We start from the raw sequence: 22,500 nt of genomic DNA, 5'->3' as shown, positions 1-22,500 counted from the left end.
TTAGATGGACGTGTTTTTGTACAGACATAGTAGCCTGGCCGCTTCCTTGGGTGGTTTATGGTGTTGGAGGGGTTTGAGTGGTGATGGTGGACAAAGGAATTCTGTGGCTGATGTATTGTGCAACCAACAGATCTTGGCTGCATGTCCTCAAAGGGAAATGGTTTTAGGCCATCAGTTCCATTTTCCTTTACGTATGACTGCCACCTAGTGGCCGTGTAGTGTAATAACAGCATAATAAAGGAGGCAATAGTCTCCAAGGGATAGTTATGTGCACAATGCCTTTCATTTGTCAAAATGGCCATTAATCAGATAGGCCAAATGTATCAGTGCTTGCCATTGATGTATAGAGGAAAGGATAAATGTAAGTTTATGGGTCATTAGAAATTAGATTTGCTGTGACTAATTGCTTTTAGAAAATCCTATCAAGGTTATGCTTCCACTATATGTCTTCAACTGGCCTGTCCAACCACCCTCTCTCTCTGCTGTCCTGTGTAGGGTCATTCTGTGATCCGGTCAGCAGCCAACGCCAACATGCCCCAGATGATGATGTCCCAGCGGGTGATCGCGCCCAACCCGGCCCAGCTGCAGGGGCAGAGGATCCCGCAGAAGCAGGGGGTGATGCGCTCCGCCCCGGGCTCCATCAACAACACTGTGAGCTACCAGCAGGTCAGTCCCAGCCAGCCCAGCACAGATGCTCATCAGTGTTCTCTTTGGCCTGGGGGGGGGGGGGTGTGTGCTACTTCTAGGCATTTTATTTGTTCTTGCTTACTAAACGGCAAACCAGTTTCCGGTTGGTCAACATGGCTGTCAACAAGTACCTGAAGATCATTGCTTTAGTTGTACCAAAACGTAAGAAATATAATGTACGATTGTACGTGAGTCTTAATGTCCATGGATAGAACTGCTATGTTAGCCTAGAAATCTAGACGCCCCTAGCGGCAGCAAATGTAATTTGGCTGGCGGGGCAGTCTAGGCACGATCCATTGAGCCAGGGAGCTGAGAACCCCCAGCACCAGCGGTCCAATCACAGCGTGTATAGAGTCGGTGGGTGGGCTTAACATAATGGTGACTGACATGCGACCAGAAGTTGCGACGGTAACGCATCCTGTTATTTGAAAACAAGAAGATGATTCGTTTAGCGTTATCCTATTGCGTGGAGAGGGAAGGTTACGCATCCTGCTACTTGAAAACAAGAAGATGATTCGTTTATCCTATTGCGGGGAGGGAATTTGAAAGACAACTGTTTATCCCACCCCTCCGATTGCAAAATTACATCTTGATGTGGGTCTGGCTCGTCAGGCTACTGCTATGTGCCACTCTGCTCAGATTCAAGTATCATAAAAGCAGTTTTAGCCTCTTTAGCCTCCACCTTGTTCCTAAACACGTTATCCTACGTGCAGCAGCTGCACAAAATAAGGAGGGAAGGATTTTCGGTGCGCACACGTTTTGATACAACTGAAGCACTCCTATTTAGATGCTTGTTGACTGTGATGTCAGCAAACAGGAAACTGGTTTGCCGACCAAGTAAGCTAGTGCACAATGCTAGTGCACAATGCTAGTGCACAAAGCTAGTGCACAAAGCCCGTAATAACTGTTGATAATCATGTCTGAGTGCTAATGGCATTATTTGCTCTGCTGGATCGGTGTGTTCCTGTATTCCTAACTATGTCCTGTGGTGTGTGTGTGTGTGTGTGTGTGTGTGTGTATGTGTGTGTGTGTGTGTGTGTGTGTGTGTGCAGGCCACCACTCAGCAGGTGTCTGCGTCCCAGCGCTCCGGCTCCTCGGCTCTCTACATGAACCTGGCCCACATGCAGGCGGCGGCGGCGGCAGCAGCAGCGGCGGGGGCCGGTGGCGGGGGCGGCGGCGGCATGTCGGGCGTCTCGGGGGTGGGCGCGGCGGGCAGCCCGTCCCCGCTGCCCAGCCCTGGCGCGGCCGGAGGCCCCCAGTCCCTGCAGGACCAGGCCAGCAGCCAGGCGGCCGCCAAGCTGGCGCTGCGCAAGCAGCTGGAGAAGACCCTGCTGGAGATCCCGCCGCCCAAGCCGCCCGCGCCGCTCCTCCACTTCATGCCCTCGGCCGCCAACAGCGAGTTCATCTACATGGTGGGCCTGGAGGAGGTCGTCCAGAGCGTCCTCGACAGCCAGGGTGAGTGACCCGCGCGCCAGGGATGGGTAACCTTCACAATACGATCCCACAACGGGTACGGGCACGGGCACCAGCACCGATACTTTACTCTTTCAGAATCTGTAACAGTAGCGAGCACCTGCTGACCAGAGAAGTTGTTGGGGCTGGAGGGGCACAGGGGACTTTCAAAGATGGTGCGTGGGACAGGGGGGGCTGTTATCACCAACCAATGTGAGTGTGGAGGGTTGGAGGAGAAGATTGAGAGAGCGGCATTTTAGGAAAGGAAGGAAATCCTGTTGAACTGGTCTACTATTTCAACCCTGCCCATTCTAGGACATTACAGAAACCACGGATCCCTGAAGTGAAAGAGTGCGACGTCAGTGTCAGCCACTAGACAGTGTGGTTCGTTCTCCTCGTCGTGTAAACGGACTACTTCTCCTTCTCTTGCGCCGCTGACTGTTTTCAGACACGTCCTCTGCACTATATGCGGCTCTTTATCAAGCCGATGTCTGACCCTTCGGCTGATTCAGGCATGATACTAACATGCGGACATTATGCGGACATTATGTGTCAACGTCACGTCACCGACGCACATGAACAGAATGTCCGTGAGGTTGAGCAGGTTGAACACGGTTGAGCACACACATGAGCAGAATCTCTGCATGTTCTTCGCTTTGTTCACACATGAGCTCATTTACAGTACATAGTGTCCATCTGAAATACTAGAGAGGAGCAGTGTAAACGCTGTTCAGAGTTCCAAATGTCAGGATATGATATACGTCCCAACCGCTTGATATCCGCGGAACATCAGCTAAAAAACATCAGCTAAAAAACTTGCAAAGATCTAAATTGGATTCCAAAGAGCTGGATTCTCGGATCCTCTGCGTAGCGTAGCAGCCATCTTGGATCAATTATGTCTTGTGTCAGACAGGTAAACAGTCTAGATGCCCATGTCTCATGTCATGTTTTTGTGGCGGTGTGTTGGGCAGGTAAACAGTCTAGTCTATGTCATGTCTCATGCCATGTTTTTGTGGCGGTGTGTTGGGCAGGTAAATTCGGGCCGCGCGCTCCCACCGACCCGTTTGTGTGCGCCCAGTGCAAGACGGACTTCACTCCGCACTGGAAGCAGGAGAAGAGCGGGCGCGTCCTCTGTGAGCTGTGCATGACGTCCAACCAGAAGAAGGCCCTGAAGGCCGAACACACCAACAGGCTAAAGAACGCCTTCGTCAAGGCCCTGCAGCAGGAACAGGTCCGTAATGATAATAACTAGAAAAGCACTATGAGACCTCCGTCAAGTGAATTCATAGCTGCCACCTCCAAACAGTGATCCGGATCACTCTGAAAATGTAATGGGTTCTTCCTTGGGTCATTTCAGACCTATTCTGAAAATGTCCTCGAAATCCATCCATAGCTTTTTGAGTTATCTTGCTAGCAAACAGACAAACAAACAAACCCCGCTGAAAACATAACCTCCTTGGCAGAGGTAATGATAACACAAATAATAGTAATACGTTTTATTTGTATGGCACCTTTCATACACAGAATGCAGCTGAAAGTGCTTTACATCTGGAGCATTTAAGACATTGATAGAGAAGAAAATAATAATGATACATTTTGAGGCTACTGCAGCAAGTTGTTGTGGTAGTGTATATACTGTAGGCTTAGCTAACAATATACACAATTCTGAACTGGTGGAGTGCTGAATTAGTTATTTGTTTGTGTGTATTGCGTGTAGTTCGAAGAACACTGTGCCAAACTGTTGTTGACTGTTATATTGCAATGTAGTATATGTCTTCTATCTGTTTTAAATGTGCTGTGCAAATAATTGACTTGCATATTAACAAAGCGAAGGCTCTACAGTTGGTCACATATGAGTCTTCCTGGCCAGACTTCTAAGCTTATTACTTCGCAAAGGAGAGCTCCACATTTAGAATGCTGAGATGTGGCATTGACGTGGGTGTTTGTCATGACTCGACACATGGTTCGAAGTGAGCATTGTGAAAGTGAGGCAGAAGGTCAAGAGCTCTCCACTGTAGAGAGTGCCGATGCACAGATCAGCGTCTCTTATTAAGAGTCAACATTGAACGGAAAAATAAATGTACAGCAGGCTTCACTTGAATTCACAAATTGTGCAACAGCCAGTTGTTAATTGGCTTTGATTGTGTGTGCGTGTGTGCGCCTGTGTGTGTGTGTGTGCGTGTTCCAGGAGATTGAGCAGAGGCTGCAGCAACAGCAGCAACAGCAGCAGCAACAGCAGCAGCAGCAACAGCAGCAGCAGCAGCAGCAGCAGGCGCAACAGGCCGCTCTCTCAGCCGCCAGCTCTGCCGTGACCGTCCCCAGCGTGAGCAAGGCCGAGTCCATGATCCGACACCACGCCCTCCGACAGGTAGGTCTCTCCACACCTGGTTGAACCCCGCAGGCAGGGTCCTAAGCCACAGCGCAGCCGCACAGGGCCGGCTCGGGCATGTGGGGGACAGAGGTGGCCGTGACCGTGGCCGTCCCGCTGTAGACCTACAGCACATGAACCTATAACTTACCCTTGTCTCATTACTTCAAAGTGGGAAGACTCGTGTTTTTGGACTACATCGCGAGCTGCTAGTAACCTAAAGGTAACATGTCTTCAACGAAGCTTAAACATTTTGTCATTTGAATGGTTGAATAACTTATTTGTCAGCGGAACAACAGTGCATGTTGTTTGCAGTTGTTTTGTTGGTAAGGCATATTGGGGTTTGTGTTGCGCATGTCTACACGACACAACACTTCACGACAAAAAACGTGTGGTGACATCTGGTTCAACATTTTGTGTGAGGGACTGCTATGGTTGGTGAGATCTCTCAGGAATTGTGATGGTTGGATAAAACTGCAAGGTCTCCCAGAATTTGCAAGGATTTGTGGAAATTGCATTGTGTTAAACAGTTGAATATTGCATTCTGTACCCATCTGCAGTCCTCCCAGTCCTCCTGTACCGAAACGGTTCGGTACGAATAAGCGTACCACTAACACTCCCAGTTAACACCATATGTGTCTCAATGTTCATATAGTTACAGTCCACATTAATTCATTTGAAGATGAATTGGTCATTTTGAAAACCTGCCTCTCTCTGTCTCTCTGTCTGTCTGTCTGTCTGTCTATCTGTCTATCTGTCTGTCTCTCTCTGTCTGTCTGCCCTCCCTGCCCCAGGCCCACCAGTCTCACCAGTCTCAGAGTAGCCAGTCTGTGGCCTCTCTGCAGCGGGGCCTGTCCAGTTCGGCGCGGGGCGTGCTCTCCAACTTCGCCCAGGCGCAGGCCTCCCAGCTGTCCGTGGCCAGCGGCCTACTGGGCATGGCGGGCAAGCACGGGGGCAGCTCCAGCAGCCGGGCACAGCACGACAGCCGCCACCGCCAGCTCTACAACATCCCCGGTGAGTTCAGGACAGAGAGGGTTAAAGCGGAGCGAGAGGCGCAAACGTTCGATCATTTCCACGTTCTGTCTTCACAAGGGGGAGGGGGGCTAAATCCCCCTTTAAGCAGACCTGCTAACATTCGAACTGAACTGCTTGCCGATCTGACAGAGATCGATATCCCACTATGACGTCTTTGTAACACGCCCCTTTAAGCAGACAGGAACTGTTCGAATTTTGCTTCCATAGAGATGCATTACGTTGCTCTATCTTGTCAATAATTAAGGATCTTTGTTCAGGAGACGAATGGAAACTCATACGTAGCACTTATGGTTGGTTTTGTTAGATGTTTATATGTTCAATTCACTATGGCTTTGGGGTATTGCGGCGGATCACACAGGCAACAAAGGTTATACTGTCTGAGATGCTGTGGATTCTCATAAACAATGTACCACATGGCTGGGTGTAATGTTCACTACAGTTGAAATTAAAAACCTCAGGCAGAATGGGCTAGTTTTATAAACTTGATTCACTTGAGTTTAATAACTGCAGAAGATAGAGAGTAGCATAGCGTAGAGTAGCATAGCATATCCTTAATGACTGTCTTTTCACTTTCTTTTACTACTGTCTACTTTTTAACTCTTTTCCCCTCCACCAGCTAACTGTTACTTTTATAAAGTTTGACCCTGCTCTCTTGCCTTATTTCTGTTTTTCTCTCCAGGTGTGAACATTGCTTACCTGAACCCGGGCAACGTGAGCGGGCAGAAGGGCTCCAGCCTGGCCGACCGGCAGCGAGAGTATCTCCTCGACATGATCCCGCCGCGCTCTATATCTCAGTCCATCACCGGCCAGAAATAATCCCGACCTCCCCACACCACCTTCCCTTGCCTACCCATCATGCACCTGACCTATGGCAATGACCCCCCCCCCCCCCCCCCCCCCCCCCACCGTGAGCCCACTCCAACAGCGCCCGTCGCATGCAGTGCCTGTTAGTCCGCCTACCCACCAAACTGTAAGAGCGACACAATCAAAAATGCTTAGTTAAAAAAAAGTATATATAAATATATATATAAAAAACCCAGATGACCTGAAGTCACTTTTGACGGAGGGAGGAAACCATGCAAAGCTTTTTTTTTTGTTCTTCTCCAGTATTGCCACCATAATGTCCAGCTCTCCCATTACCTGTTACCCGACAGAGAATTCTGTCTTTCATCATATCAGAACTTTACGCTTGTGTGTGTGTATGGATGTTTGTTTGTGTGTTTGTGTGAGTGTGTGTAAGTGCACACACGTGTGTTTGAGAGGCCATGTACTCTATTTCTTGCGATATTTTATGTCAAGTGTTACTGTCTTAAGTTGTGTTGTGGAAGTCAGAGGCCTGTCTCGGGAAGGCAAACCCTTTCGCGGACGGACCTTTTTGATATCTGTGTCAAGCATGCATTTCTCTGTGAATGCGTGCAGCACTGAGTGACTCTTATAGATCTGCAGCTGGACGCACAGACCAGGCACCACCAACGGTGTTTTTTTTGAACGGCAATCTCTCTCTCTAGGAAAAAAAAAAGCAAAGAAACAACAAACATCTTCATGATAAAGCCTTATCCACACAGCTGGAAAAGACTAGAGTGATCTTTTTAAAATAATGACAGATTGCGTTTTTGAAGAAAAAAAAAAAAAAATTGCAACTTACTTGGCAATACTTAATTAAGTTGTCTGAAAACTTGGGCTAATATTTTGGTACCTCTCCCACCCCCCCTCCTCCTTGTACTGTCTATTTCTTTTATCCTTGATGTTATTTGGTTTCTTATGGCCACCTCGTGGAGAACAGCCGATACAAACTCGGACCCCAGAAACTATCTTGAGGCTGAACTTTTAAAGACGAACGAACCCTGGAAGATGTCGGAATGCAGCGCTCAACACTAAAAGTTTGCGACGGTGTTTTTATCCCGAAGGAGAAAGCCGTGGTCTTTGCTCCTCGCTCCGTCTCCATGTCTTTGTGTGGTCAGACACTTCAATCAGAATGACGAGTCACACTGTTCTGCCCAGGCAAGGACACAGCTGTTCTCCGTGGCCAGATGGAGAGGATGGACACATGTCTGAGGTTGTCAGTCTCTGGGAGAACCCTTGTATATAATGTACCTATTTATGGACTTAAAAATATGCGAGTACGGGTGCCTTTTCCCTGGTCTCTCTGCTAGCCCTTAGCTTTTTTTGTTTGTTTGTTTGTTTGTTTGTTTTCGTCTTCTAATCGCTCAATCTTAATGGTCCCAGTTTCACCCATTTATTTGTCGTCATCTATTATTATTATTATTATAATTATTATTTCTTTCTTTTTTTGGGGGGGTGGGGCAGCTTTCAAAGTTTATTTTCTTACTAGTGGTAAGATTAGTGTTTGGCTTAAGCCTGCATATGTGCAGCGTCTTCTATAGATTGTTTTCTGGTACCTGAAAGGTACCTTTCTGGAAGACGATAATCAGCTCATTATGAGAATAAAAAAAGCACCTGTAGGGATCATCTATAGCTTGTAAGACTCTACAAAGCAAATTCAAGGGCAGCAATTTATGGGTATGACAAAGTTACAATGTTACACATTAATACTTGCGATGAGTGTTTTTTCCCCCCCAGTATTTGCATTTTGGGGGTTTATAGGACAAAAGGTATTATTGAGAGTACCTTTGAAATTCTGGGCCTATGCTGCAATGTTTTGATAAGGAACTGAGTTGTGTACACCGTATGTATAATGGTGTAGCTCTCCCCCCAGGTTACATTCTCTCAACTCCTAAATGGTCATGATGTTGTTGTTTTTTTTAAGACACCTGGTAAAGATTGTACAATAGCATATTTGTCTCTTGTAACCCCAAGGGATGACTAGTGATTCTTGTTTATGATAGAAATTCAGATGGCTCCGCATGCTTGATTTTTAAATTTTTCTTTCTTCAAATTTTGAACCTTTACATACCTCCATGTATCATTATGCGTTGTGAGTTCAACTGTATTTGGAGGCAATTGTCTGGGCATTGCGTGCAGAGCAGCATTATGGGCGTGCCCTTACTGGTACACTTAAGCAGCAGGTGCAATATTTGGAGAAACAGGGAGGATGCTAATCACAAGAGAGTCCATTTTTATTTATTTTTTAGCAAGATCTAATGCTCCTTCAGCCCACAGATAGGACTTTTTAACGTTCATTAATCTGTCACACTATTGTAGTGTATATTCTTCTATGTGCATCTGTGTTTGTGAAAGAAAAAAAAAAAAAATACCCCAATATTCATTTCTGCATTTTATACCGTTTTTAGTCCATTTGATTTCCTTGCTTTTTTTTTTTCTTTCAAATATCCAATTCAATCTCAGCATTGGTAAACCTGTTTACAGTATGGCATAAAAAGACAACAATTGCTTAAAAGAGTTATAAAGATGTATTGTAAATAAGCCTTTTCTCCTTTGTAGATTGAAATCAAAACAGTTGTATATTGTGTAGAAATGCAAATCAAAAGCCATGGATATTGTGAAACTTGTCGTTTGGCTGTGATCACTGTGTATTGTGCAACAAGTGTTCAAACAAATGAGTTTTTAAAACATTTTTTTCTTTCACTGTAATGATCCGACTTCATTTACATCACTAGTGTATTTTTTGTACTCTGTAGTGGCAGTATGATAATTGATTTGTTTGATCTATTCAAAAAAAATGTTTGTCTGAACTAGTAATAGGTAAACTAATCTATTCCATCTGCTTTATTTATGTCAATAGAACTGAATGCTGTTTTTGATTTATGAATGATTTGAAAAACACCCAGTTACACACCTAGTCAGGTCTCAGTCAGATGAGAGGGTGGAAGGAGTTTGAGCCAGCAATGGGGTGGGGCGGGGCGGGTTGCATGGCCCAGTCACTGAGAGAAAGTCCCAGTGTCTGATGGTCTTTCTTTCCAGTGCTCATTCGATTTGCTATCAGCAGTGTAGTGGTTTCTGTATCTCTCCTGAACCTTTGGCACTCTTGCAGGAACATTCAAATTGAATGTAGACACTGATGGATGGAGACAGGAGTTAATAGACTCTATTTCTTTCTTTCTTTCTTTTGGCAAATATTGGCCTGTCTGTTTTCAAAGTTAAAATGATATGACAGAATTCTACAAAATAAATGAAAAGCATAAAGAATCTCACAGTGACTGTTCTATTCATAGACCCATATGGTCCTCGTTTCAGTGTCTGCCAGTGCAAAGTCTGTCAGTGACTTGTGCATGAACTGAAGCTATTTTGTGGTGTGTGTGTGGGAGCATTAAGCTATCTCTGATATTTGTTACTACTGATATCTCACTCTTTGTATTACAATAGAAAATAGATTTTTGCCCGGGTATTAAATTGGCCTCACACTTTGCCCATTGCCCACCATTTAAATCAGAACCCATACAGGGCTCTGTTTTTCTGCTGCAAGGTTGAATCTTTTCTGACAGATATTACAGGCCCAATACATCTGGGGGGGTTGAGGTAGAGAATCAAACAGCAATAATTCAGCAGGCTAATGTGTTGGAGTTAAGCTTTGGCATTTTCTTTCTTCTAGTCTATATTTCTAGCTTGAAACAGCAGGAAATCATCTTTGTTATCAAATAGCTCCATCTGCCACCCTGATCATGATTGCAGTAAAAATCTTTGAAGAAATTCCTCTCAAAATGGATGCAACCACTGTTCATTTGTAACTAAGAAGCCTTGCATTGAAACAAAAACTATTTTACTAAAAACTGAATTTTAAGTTTAATTTCACTGCTGGTTCCTGTCCTTAACTGAGAGGTTCCCATACTAGGACACTGTATTAAAGATTAGTTGCCTACCTTGCACTATCAAGTTGTAGAGTTTAAAAATAGATGTTCAAAAGTTTGGAACTGCAGAAATGCAACCCTTTACTTTAATATCTAGCCTATAAGCCCCATGCCAGTTTCTGCTACTACCATAAACCTACATAAAAATAATAATAATAATAATAAAAAAAAAAAAGTATCAAAGTACAGTCAGCATGCAGGCAGAGGGTTAGGTATAGGGGGTAGTGAACAGCTAACTGATGGTCGGGGAATCGTCACTCAAAAAAAGGTTTGAGAACCACTGATTTGTATCAGGACCACACTGGACTCAGGTCAGATTGTGTGCCATTGTGGAATGAAAAGTAAAAACAGTTTGCAATCATTTGTAGCCTGAAGTCTGAAGATCTAAGAAAAGAGGAATGATAATGGGTTTAATGATTGATTAGCCTGTACTATGAAAACAACAACAACACCAAAAAAAAAACACTTTCCAATGCAAAATAGGCCTAGTTAGTAGATGCGCTCCATCACAACTCCAGGCAGGGGTAACAACCACCAGGGGGCGACAAAACACCACAGAACAATATATTTCCCTGCAATTCAACCCCAGTTCAAAAGAAAGTTTGACGTGGCAAGTTTCTGATCTTTTTACACAGCCTCTTCTGCTGTTTTTCATGGCTCGTTGGTCTAGGGGTATGATTCTCGCTTAGGGTGCGAGAGGTCCCGGGTTCAAATCCCGGGCGAGCCCAGCTTTATGGAAACATCTGTGATTATGAGCATCATTGGCTGAAATGCTATTCTTGACTATTCTGGAATCATGCTCCAACAAACGTGCTAGAGAGGTTTGAGAGAGGGTGTAAGTAATCAAAGATCTTCGCTACTATGAAGATAAAGATTAGGACTATAGGTGAACCCTACATAGCTTGTTCATTGATGGTGATGCATGCTACACGAACAATAATATCCATGTTCAAAAATGATTTAGTATCACATTGGTGGTAATTGAGATCAACCTACATCTCAACATCTGTGACAAAAGTGTGGACAGTACAGTAGGTCAGCTGTAGACAGCATGTATTTGCACTATACCCTGTCAAAGGGAACAACAAATGAAATAAATAAATACATAAATAAATAAAATGTAGCCTGTAGCCTAACTGACATTAAAGGCACCCCACTCTCAGACTATTTTGCAAAGCTCTGATTGCTGAACGCATAGGCATAGGCCTATGTGTTCTGTGGAATAAAAAATTGAAGAACAATTTGCAATCATCTGAATAATTTGTAATTACATGGTCTCTTGGCATATATAAAGAACTGGCATGCTGTCTACCTCCCATAGTTCTAACCGTGCATGAATTAGTTTAGGCTACACCTTCCGCAGGCACAGACAGGAGGTCTGGGGTCAGGGATTTTAACCACTAGGGGCAGCAAAGTTCAGAAGAAAAATATTCTCGCCAATATGCGAGACAACATAGCGCTTTATCTAGAAAAGAGGTTTGTTTGACGTGGCAAATTGTAGAGTGATGTCCTCAGCCAACCCAATAATTAGTATGGCTCGTTGGTCTAGGGGTATGATTCTCGCTTAGGGTGCGAGAGGTCCCGGGTTCAAATCCCGGACGAGCCCGGTTTTAAATCACGAGCGCACTTCTCAAACTGGCCCAGTCAAAGTCCAGTCATGCCATGCCCTTCGGGTTAGGGCTCATCAATACGTGCATGTTTCTCTCATGCAAGCGTCACATATCCTACTGGTAGGCAATAATAGGCTAGGATGGATTTTGGCCATGTTATATTAAGAAAAAATAATGATAGGCTTAGGTCATGAAGGCAACACTGTATATATTAGCCTATTAATTTTCTTCAAAAGTAAGAAAATGAATGCCAAGGAAAATGTATGTTTTTTTTTTTTTTTTTTTTAATGAGATTTGGCTTGATTGTTCATATCATAGGGGTCTTTGAAAATGTTCTAAAACATGACTTCCTTGTGAATGAGTCAGTTACAATACAAAGAGGTCAAACCGCTTCTAGTGGAAAATTGGTTATACTTCAGAACATTCACCACTAGAGGGGAACAAAGCTCTAAACAATAAAATCTTGCTTTCAACATGCGAATCCAGGGAAGCTCTGTGAAGAGGGGTTTGACGTGGCATGTTAGAAGAAAAAAAATATTTGGGACTATGTTTCTCATGGCTCGTTGGTCTAGGGGTATGATTCTCGCTTAGGGTGCGAGAGGTCCCGGGTTCAAATCCCGGACGAGCCCTAATTTATACTTCCATGGAGTGGAAGGGCTGTGACTGACAGCTGTCATGATTAGAGAATTTGTGGCATAAACCTAAAACCTGGGCCCAAACTGATCTACAGAGGTATCCGCCAAATAAATCTTGAACTTCTAGTAAGTAATAGGCTACTGACTCTTACATTGTTTTAATTCCTCTTTTGTGGTCATCTATCTAGAGTGAGAACCTCTCGACCCATTTAAACACATAATGTGCCATAAAATAATCAGGATGCATGAATGAAATGGTAGAATGTGAAAGGAGAAATCCACATTAGTAGGCTAGCCTTTGGCTAAGATGGATATGAACCTTTTGCTGAGAATCACAATTGAGCATTTAAAAAAAGAAAAAAGAAAGAACAGCGACTGTGACTGCTTATTGAATGACTGTCGTCTAAAAATGCAAACAAAGCCTTTGTTTCTGTTGAAGCAGAAGCAGATCTCCAGAAGCAGAGTTTTTGAGAATAAGTAGGCAATTGTCTTAATTGTTCATATAATAGGGGTATCTAATGACTTTTTAGACAAGCATATTTCAACATGACCCCCGTCCTAGGCCTATGAATGAATCAGTTGCAAGAGTAAACCGCTTCTAGTGGAGAATTGGTGGTCCTTCAGAGCGTTCACCACCAGAGGGCAGCAAAGTACTAAACAGTAAAATCTTGCTGTCGACATGGGAATCCTGCGATGCTCTCCAAAGAGGGGTTTGACGTGGCATGTTGGTGGAAAAAAAATGTGTTGGATAGCTTGTTTTATGGCTCGTTGGTCTAGGGGTATGATTCTCGCTTAGGGTGCGAGAGGTCCCGGGTTCAAATCCCGGACGAGCCCTAATTTATACTCCCATGACTGTGATTGACAGCTGTCTTGGAGAATTTGGAGTCCAAACTAATCTGCAGAGGTAGTTTAGTTTACAAACAAATCCCCATCTGGCCCCTGTTTTAATTCCCTTTTAAAAATCTAGCTTCTTTCTCTTTAAAAAAAAAAAAAAATTGCAAAGGCACGGTACATTATTTTCTTGGGAGAGAAGGGAGTTAAAGGCTAGGCTATTTCAATTCTACAGGATGATGGCGAGTGTTAACCAGTTTCAATTCTGAGCTCTAGCAGAACAAATTAGTTCAGATGGTAGTATGGCCTACAGAGGCACCAGTATAACATTTCAAGTTAAGAGTTGACCTTTATTGTCTCCCTTAAGATGTAGGCCTAGTTCAATATATATACACACACACACACACACACACACACACACACACACACACACACACACACACACACACACACGCGCACACACACACGCACACACACACAAACACACACACACACACACACACACACACACACACACACACACACACACACACACACCATGAAAATTGGCAGTAAGGACAGGAACCTTTGTAGTAGACTAGGGGACTGAATACAATATGTGAAGTGAACTGGGTCCACAGATGTCCAATTTGCATGTTCTCTTGTGACTGTTAAATAATGAAATAGCCTACTTATTTGCAGAAGGATCATTTTTATGTTAGTATCCATATGGTGTGCAATACGACTATCTGTACTGTAGGAGATACAGTACATCTGACAAATCATGTGAGAAACTGAAGTAGGTTTGCACTGTTCAGTAGCCCACAGAAGCCCATGCTGTCAAAAAACTGAATTTGACTCAATTTCCCACATGGCCATACTGCAACATCCGATTCTGCGCACACCTCCAGCTGGTGCTACTGCCATGACAACAGGGAGATGGCTTCACTGTAATGTTAGTTGCTACAGACATGGCAGCACTAGCGATGTGATTTTTATGAAACACTATTTTTGGATAACTTCCATCGAAAGCTGTCGGGTTTAAACGGTAAGTATTGTTGCTCTAGTGAATATTCATTAAAGAATAGACTCACCAGTTTGACGATGTTACAACTTATCCCATATGTTGCTAAGTTAGCTGACAAAGTAGCATCATGCGTTAACGTTAGTTTCCATCCACAGGTTGTGTCAATCCTTGTTATGCCTCAAGCCACTTTTCTTAGCCAGCTCGCTAAATAATGTTAGCGAAAGCTGATTAACACAGTTATCGTCAAAGTACTCGTGCTCATAGCATCAGCACGGGCATACAGATATTTATAATGAACTTTGCATGAACACAACATTTCCACTTTGAAGGGTGCAGCATCAGTTAATGTTATTGATCTCGATGTTGATTTGTCTTGAGAGTTAACCTGGCTAATCTAGCTAACGTTAACTGTAACGTTACTACTGATGTCTGGCAGTATTAAGTTCAGGGGTTGTCGTTCCAAAACCATCTGCAACATTATATTATATTGCTTGGTTGTCAGCTGTCAAGCTACAGATAGCTATCATCAACGTTAGACACATTTATGTACCTACTACCAGCATTATGAAACAGTTTCCTTCGTACAAAGGACAAACCTTAGCTTACTTCAGCAGGGTGATAGATGAATGTGTCAAAACCTGCACTTGCAGTGAATGCGTAAATGACAGAAAATAAGACACAGGAAGACATGGAGTCAGTTTAGAGAGAGACAGACTCCAACATTGGTCTGTGACTGGAACCTATAAGGTGAAGTAAGAATGTAACTCTCAGTGGGTGCATTGTGTCTAACGTGTCTTCATCACTTGTGTTGTAAAGAGGTGCAAGTGCATGTTCATTTTAAATAATGTGCCTGTGCTCATTTGTTGTGCACTGTCGGTACAAGGACGTGCAAGTAGCAAGTACTGCGCTCCTGACTGTTAGGAGCTACTTGGATAATCCCTCTTGATGAGCAGATAGCGACAGGGACTTCATGTTCTCAGTAACATGGCAGTTCAGTGTGTTATGATCTCTGTTCCATCTCCACACACAATGCCATACTATTGAGCATTGTTTATATATTTTAGATTGGGAATGTCCCTCTCTCATAGATCTTGCTCTCGCTCTCTCTCTCGCTCTTTCTTGCTCTTTGTTGAGGGTCTCTGGATTAGCTGTCTGTTCCACCTGCTCAGCAGTTAGCAATTAGGAAAGCAGCTTGGCCCGCTGCGTCCAAATCCCCACTGTCACATGACTCATTTGCATGGTGTGAGGATGAGTGGCCGGTCATTGGAGAACTAGGCCTGTGCAGTACCACGTAACCTGCTTCTTGAAATGATCCTTCAGCTCTTAGTAGCGGCCTTGGCACAAGCTGCCATTGGAAAGTGATTCCTGATTCACTGGATGCATTAGTCAGGAGCTAAACTAAAACAATATCAGTGGACGTGATTAAGAATACATAACATGTGCACTACTGGTCAAAAGTGTGGGGTCACTTAGACATTTCCATTCCACTACAATATAGACAGAATACCAGCTAAGATCAGTTCATGTTTTGTTTGTTTATCTGGACAGACGTTCTCAGATTACATTATATTCTTATACTACATGCAATGCAAAAATGTTCCACAATGTTTTCTCAGTCAGCCTTTGAAAATTATATCAGATTAGTAAACAGAATGTGCCTTCGGAGCATTGGATGAATGGTTGCTGATAATGGGCAATGTTAGATATTGCATTATCAGCCATTTCTTTCTACAACAGTCATTAACAACATTCACGATGAAAAGAAGGACATCTCTAAGTGACCCCAAACTTTTGAATGGTAGTGTAAGTAATGTACAACAATTTGGGTATTCAAATTATTTTGGTAACATGTATGTTCCCTCAAAACTATCAGTCCACTTCTATAAGCTAGCTTTTGCCATCAATTGCATTTGTTTTCAATTACTATTAGCCGCAGCTTACACATTGATTTTGCAAAATGTCTTCCGATATGAGGTTAATACAGGGGGGCAGTTAATATGGTGTCAATATGGTTTTGTTTCTTTTAACTTGCATAAAACACTGTCTGTATCTTTTGCAGTGCTGAAGCCACTTACTTGCTATCAGTGAGTACGAGTTATGGACTGACATTTTGACTGAATTTGAGATTGTTCTTATTAGTATAGTCTTAAAACTTTGTGCCATAACTGAACAAGAGTTGAAATGTATCAGATCGTCTGAAGCCTCTGTGGCTGTTGTGCTCTTTGGTGCACAAGGAAGGGCCTCATCTCTCCCACACATGCAATCAGTACCTTTGCAGTTTAATTCAATTCAATTCAATTCAAATAATAAAAAAAAACTTTATTTATCCTTGAGGGGCAATTTCTCCATGCAGTGACATATAAGACATAACACAACATATAAGACAAACAAGACAGGACAAAGGAGAACTGGACAGACAGGTGTGTGTGTGTGTGTGTGTGTGTGTGTGTGTGTGTGTGTGTGTGTGTGTGTGTGTGTGTGTGTGTGTGTGTGTGTTTGTGTGTGTTTGTGTGTGTGTGTGTGTGTGTGTGTGTGTGTGTGTGTGTGTGTGTGTGTGTGTGTGTGTGTGTGTGTGTGTGTGTGTGTGTGTGTGTGTAGGGGGGGTTAGTCCTATGAGAGGGACGAGGGGTCTGGGGCAGGACTCAAAATTAGCACCAGCCACCAGCCAAATGCTGGTAAATTTTGAAGTTGTCTCAGCTGGTAGATTTCAGACAGAAAATGCATATTTCCTATTGAATGGCTGGTGGATTTCACCAGTTCATCTGTCTCTGGCTGGTAGATATTCACATTTCCAAAAGTTAATTTTGACCCCTGGTCTGGGGGCATATTTAAGTTCAAAAGGCGAATAGCATCCAAGATATTGTGTGAGCGCAGCGGCTTGACCTGCTGTCCTCCCTGTGTTGTGCAGCGCTCCAGCATGTCTCTGTTTTGACCTGCTGTCCTCCCTGTGTTGTGCAGAGCTCCAGCATGTCTCTGTTTTGACCTGCTGTCCTCCCTGTGTTGTGCAGAGCTCCAGCATGTCTCTGTTTTGACCTGCTGTCCTCCCTGTGTTGTGCAGAGCTCCAGCATGTCTCTGTTTTGACCTGCTGTCCTCCCTGTGTTGTGCAGCGCTCCAGCATGTCTCTGTTCAAAGCGCGCGACTGGTGGGCCACCGTCCTGGGAGAGGGCGAGGAGTTCGACCAGGGCTGCCTGTGTGTGGGGGACGTGGACAACAGTGGAACCGGGTTTGGTAAGCAAAGCATGGACGCTGGGGAGGGGTAGATAAACTCTCATTCAGTTCATGTTGGTCCATGGTAGAAACTGTTGTTTGATATTAAAATTCAAGAATCAAGATTCAAGGTTTTTATGAAGACTTCTATTTGTCATTGAACAGTTGCCTGTACAATGACATTTTGCCAGCAAGTCCTCAAAGGTGCAAAGAAGACTAAAAAAAGACAAGTACAAAACAAAGATGATCTATTCAAATTAAAAATCAGCCTACTTGTTCAGTCACTTAGTTGTGATGGTGCAGGCTAAGAGTACAGTATGTAGCAAAGCAACAAAATGCGGACCTTCTTAAAGGGATATTCCGCCATTTGTGGAAATACGCTCATTTTCCACCTTCCCTCGAGCAAAACAATCGATATTTACCTTGTTCCCGTTCATCCAGCCATTCTGTGAGTCTGGCGATACAACTTTTAGCTTCAGCCTAGCATAGATCATTGAATCGGATTAGACCATTAGCTTCTCGCCTGCTAGCTTCATGTTTAAAAGTGACTAATATTTCTGGTAATTTTCCCATTTAAAACGTGTGTCCTCTCAAGTTAGAAAGTGCAATAAGACCAACTGAAAATGAACCCTGCCGTTTTTCTAGGCTGATTTGACATGGAACTACATTCTCATCTGGCGTAATAATCAAGGCAACTTGCAGCTACTGGCACTACTACTGCTTGATGTCTATGGGGACTATTTTCAGATGCTGCTTACGATATCACTGCGCCTATGGTACGTTTGCAAGTTGCCTTGATTATTACGCCAGATGAGAGTGTAGTTCCATGTCAAATCAGCCTAGAAAAACGCCAGGTTTCATTTTCAGTTGGTCTAATTGCACTTTCTAACTTGAGAGGAGACACGTTTTAAATGGGAAAATTATCAGAAATCTTAGTCACTTTTAAACATGAAGCTAGCAGGCGAGAAGCTAATGGTCTAATCCGATTCAGTGATCTATGCTAGGCTGAAGCTAAAAGTTGTATCGCCAGACTCACAGAATGGCTGGATGAACGGGAACAAGGTAAATATCGATTGTTTTGCTCGAGGGGAGGTGGAAAATGAGCGTATTTCCAAAAATGGCGGAATATCCCTTTAAGAGAATGGACTTCTAGACAATTCCAGTGTATGCTTCATGACTAATTGAAATAACTATATGTGAATTAAGGACTTAATGTACTTGCCAAAGGAGTCAATTGTCTGTTTATTATGGGGTGAGTGTTAACAACCTGTTGCAATGCACACACCTCTGACTGCCTGCGTGGCCATGTGGCCTTAATTCTCCTGCGCAGATAAAGTGGTGGTGGGCAGCTACATGGGCATGCTGCGCATCTTCTCCCCTCACCTGTCCAAACCTGGCGAGCCGTCCGAGGCGGACGCCCAGCTGCTGGAGGTGCACCTCAGGGACCCCGTCATCCAGGTGGAGCTGGGCAAGTTCGTCTCGTAAGTGACCACAGCGCTGCCGCTGCTGATTTCAATAGGCTACTATGCATGCAGTGCCTATAGAAAGTAGTTCACTCCTCTTGGATATTTCCCCTTCTATTGCTTTAATAAACGGAATCTTTGTCAATTTGATTTTTTACAGTAATTAATAAAAGTCTCTTTCACTTTAATTTCGAAGTGAAAGCAAATGTTTATAAAGTGTTGTTAATTAATTTAAAATATATAATGCAAAATAAGCGATTGCATATATATACACCCCTCTTAAAGTGACTGACCTGAAGCAGCAGCGGGGCTAATAGTCTCACAATTGGTGAAATGGAGATCGCCTGTGTGTGGTCAATGTGTATAGTATAGTCATGTAAAGACACCTGCGTCTGGAAGGTCCAGTCAGCTGATCAATCAGTAATCCTAGCTAGGAAATTTAAAGTGCTTTCCATCAGTGCATCATGCATGAGTCTATATGTAAAAAAAACATATATGTTTTAAAAAAAAAAAATAGAGACATATAAAATAGCAATAGCAGCATACCTAAACCCACACAGTCATACGCACCCAGTCATTGCATAAAAACTGTGTGTATGTATGAACATACATCTACATACTGTACATGCATACTTCCTGTCTGTCATTGTATTGAGCCATTCACAACAGATTGTTTTGCAGCTTTGATGATGATGGTTATTGCGCTTGGATAAAAACTGTGTTTTTGTGTCTATTTGTCCTTGCGTTAATTGATCTGTATCATCTGCCTGATGGCAACAGCTCAAACAGGGAGTGACTGGGATGGTGGGTGTCCTGTCCTTTATAATGTTCTGGGCTTTTTTGAGACAATGGTGACTGTGTAGTTCTTCCAGTGTGAGGAGAGGGCAGAGGTGCATCCACTGAACACATTTTTTGTATTTTGTAATATATTCAGTAATTTACTGTACTCATGCTGAATGGACAGTTTAAGCAATCACAATAGCTTCCTACTAACCCTAGCATATATGCGTTTGCTCTGTTTAAACCCATTAGAGGGATTGCAGGAATGGTCCTCAGCCAAAATGACATTCGATCCCCGAGTATAATTGCACCATGCTGGTGATAGAGTAACAACAAACTCGCCTAATGCTTAGCATTGGGTGAGCTTAGTTATATGTGCTAGCCTGTGTGTAGTTGGCAGTATGATCACAAACCTAAGTGAGCACTGCTCATGGTTTAAGTCTCACTGTAATGTAGACTTTAAGCAGTGTCATCATGAATAAGCATTCAGTTCACCAAGTACAGATGGAATTAGCCTAATCCGTCCGTCACCCTGCAGTCACTCAGTCATGGTGTGGCTTATCCAGCTCCCCCAACCCCCCACCACACACACACACACACACACACACACACACACACACACACCTGCTAACTACAGTAGTTCCCCATCCTCGTAAACTACTGTAGACACACACAGAGCGCAACTGTCACCACCATTGCCTAGACGCCTGCTAGACTTTCATTTGATCGATTCTCTGCTGGCTGTAAACACTTGCTAATTTCTCAGTGGAAGGATACTTAAAAGAGTCACAATAAATGATTCGGAGTGAGGTTTGAATGTATGGACTACAGCAAGCAAGCAAGTTGGCAACTTCTGCTTTGTTGAACTTGCAACTGCCAAGCTACCTTGCAAAGTCCATCTGTTTGTCGTATGCCAAAAAAAAAAGAAGCAGGAAAGGATAGTGCGGAGCATTCCAGAGTGTTTAGAAAAGGATGAAGGACATGGAGGGATGCTTTGGATTGTTTTTCTGTCTGTCATGGGCACTGGGCACCCTCCCAGGGCCTCGGGCTCCACAGCTGTCCAGACCACCTTCCGCCCAGCGCATGACTCCTACAGCTTCAGGCTGTTTGTTTGTGTTTGCCGATTCTTTCATTTCTGTCACGGCCGCCACTCTGGGGTGTATAAATGGAGTAATTGCAGGAAGCACGTTGTGAGTATCGTCTCAAACAGGCTCGCCCAGAGACGACGAAACAACAGCCTGTTTGCTGCTTTGCGGTTAGCGGCCATATTTCCAAACAGCTTCAGGACTCCAGTGGTCCACTCCTCTCCCATTTTTTATGTTCCCCCAAAACAATGTCTCTAAGCTGGGAGACGTGACATGTCCAGCCGGCCTGGCCACCACTAAGCATATGTGAAAACCTCAGATTAAACATGCAGGCCTGGGAAGCTGTCCTCCCCTATTTAGGCTCAGCACTTTGAAGTGTGGCCAGTGAGGGCCTGGCACTTGGGCCTGCGTGGCTGTGGTGTTAGTGGGGCTGTTCGCTCGCGGGACTTGGAGGAATGTCAGCAAGGTTAAAGAGGTGCTTAAACAGATGAGCGTTACTCTGCCCGAGATAGATACAGTAGATATGTAACCCACACTACTTTTAGGATCTAAACTCTGTAACCTTGCCTAGTGTGTGTGTGTGTGTGTGTGTGTGTGTGTGTGTGTGCGCAAGGGCGTGAGCATAAATGAACATGAGGTATCTCTTTCTGTTGTCATTTTATCATAAAATCTTGTCTGTGTATGTTTATGTGTGTTTATGTGTGTGTGTGTGTGTGTTTATGTGTGTTTATGTGTGTGTATGGGTGCGTACAGTATGTGTTTGTATGTGTGTTAGGGCTGTGCAATTAATCGATTTTTAATCGTAATCGAGATTATTATTGTAAATCGTAATCTAATGTGAAATCGTAAAAATAGGGAAATTATTTGCAAAATGTTCAATAAAAAACAGCATATTTCAAACAAATTCTTGCCTTTTGTCATTTCAAAAATAATCGTAATCGTAATCGAAAATCGGATTTTGAGAAAAGAAAATCGAGATTTTATTTTTAGGCAAAATTGAACAGCCCTAATGTGTGTGTACATGTGCTATTCTTCTTCGCTATTCTTCTCTCACGGTTCCATCTCTTTCTCCAGGTGTTCAGAGCTCCTTCACCTGGCTGTGCTGCATCCCAGGAAGCTCTCAGTCTATGCGGTGTCAGGTGAGGCCCGTCCACGTGCCATGCAGTGGCTTCATGTGGTACTAGTCTTGAACTTTACCAAAGTACCACTCACCTTGTCATGTTCCAAATACACTTCCTGTCTTGATCATAGCGGAGGCTACACCAGGTGTGAAACTGAAGCGCTCTGTTTGCGTCGTGTAAATTTTTTTTTTAGAGGATGGGTCTAATTTTTTTTCCGAACGCACACACTGCTATCAGTGTTGTGTTGCCACTGTAGTCCCATTCATTATAGTGCAAGCAAATTGTTGCCGCTAACGCTACGTGAAGCTAACTCCTCAGTCACACGCTCGGTGTAGCGTCACTGTTACTCATCTCCACTCGCTGCTGCACCGGATTTGTCCGTAGCGGTCTCAAGGTGTGTGTTGGAATACACAGCTGTCTCTCTGAGACTAAGTTACTGTATATCAGCAGTGT

At 43.8% G+C, this 22,500-nt stretch overlaps 2 protein-coding genes and 3 non-coding genes across 10 annotated transcripts in view; all 5 read left to right on the top strand.

Annotated features, from left to right (window-relative positions):
* Positions 1-9,654, top strand: part of LOC134082523 (transcriptional repressor p66-beta-like) — a 27,283-nt gene extending 17,629 nt beyond the window's left edge. For 3 of the 6 annotated variants that reach the window (XM_062538287.1, XM_062538284.1, XM_062538289.1), the window contains exons 6-12: positions 496-666; positions 1,740-2,142; positions 3,171-3,370; positions 4,328-4,507; positions 4,680-4,730; positions 5,302-5,521; positions 6,222-9,654. In XM_062538287.1, coding sequence (XP_062394271.1) covers positions 496-666; positions 1,740-2,142; positions 3,171-3,370; positions 4,328-4,507; positions 4,680-4,730; positions 5,302-5,521; positions 6,222-6,358 — 1,362 coding nt within the window. In that variant the 3' untranslated portion in view covers positions 6,359-9,654. The remainder of the gene's footprint in view (positions 1-495; positions 667-1,739; positions 2,143-3,170; positions 3,371-4,327; positions 4,508-4,679; positions 4,731-5,301; positions 5,522-6,221) is intronic. The other 3 variants (XM_062538290.1, XM_062538286.1, XM_062538288.1) reach the window with 2 other exon arrangements.
* Positions 9,655-11,842: 2,188 nt separating this feature from the next.
* On the top strand, positions 11,843-11,914 carry trnap-agg (transfer RNA proline (anticodon AGG)). The gene has a single exon. It is a non-coding gene; the product is annotated as a tRNA-Pro (tRNA).
* Positions 11,915-12,475: 561 nt separating this feature from the next.
* trnap-agg (transfer RNA proline (anticodon AGG)) lies at positions 12,476-12,547 on the top strand. The gene has a single exon. It is a non-coding gene; the product is annotated as a tRNA-Pro (tRNA).
* A 768-nt stretch (positions 12,548-13,315) lies between these two features.
* Positions 13,316-13,387, top strand: trnap-agg (transfer RNA proline (anticodon AGG)). Its single transcript has one exon. It is a non-coding gene; the product is annotated as a tRNA-Pro (tRNA).
* Positions 13,388-14,306: 919 nt separating this feature from the next.
* Positions 14,307-22,500, top strand: part of bbs9 (Bardet-Biedl syndrome 9) — a 182,488-nt gene continuing 174,294 nt past the window's right edge. The window contains exons 1-4 of the mRNA XM_062538283.1: positions 14,307-14,411; positions 17,499-17,619; positions 18,929-19,079; positions 22,001-22,065. Coding sequence (XP_062394267.1) covers positions 17,508-17,619; positions 18,929-19,079; positions 22,001-22,065 — 328 coding nt within the window. The 5' untranslated portion in view covers positions 14,307-14,411; positions 17,499-17,507. The remainder of the gene's footprint in view (positions 14,412-17,498; positions 17,620-18,928; positions 19,080-22,000; positions 22,066-22,500) is intronic.

This window comes from Sardina pilchardus, chromosome 6 (assembly GCF_963854185.1).
Source record: "Sardina pilchardus chromosome 6, fSarPil1.1, whole genome shotgun sequence".
Lineage (NCBI taxonomy): Eukaryota > Metazoa > Chordata > Actinopteri > Clupeiformes > Clupeidae > Sardina > Sardina pilchardus.
The sequence above is the reverse complement of the archived record's forward strand: the minus strand, read 5'-3'. Positions and strand labels throughout refer to the sequence as shown.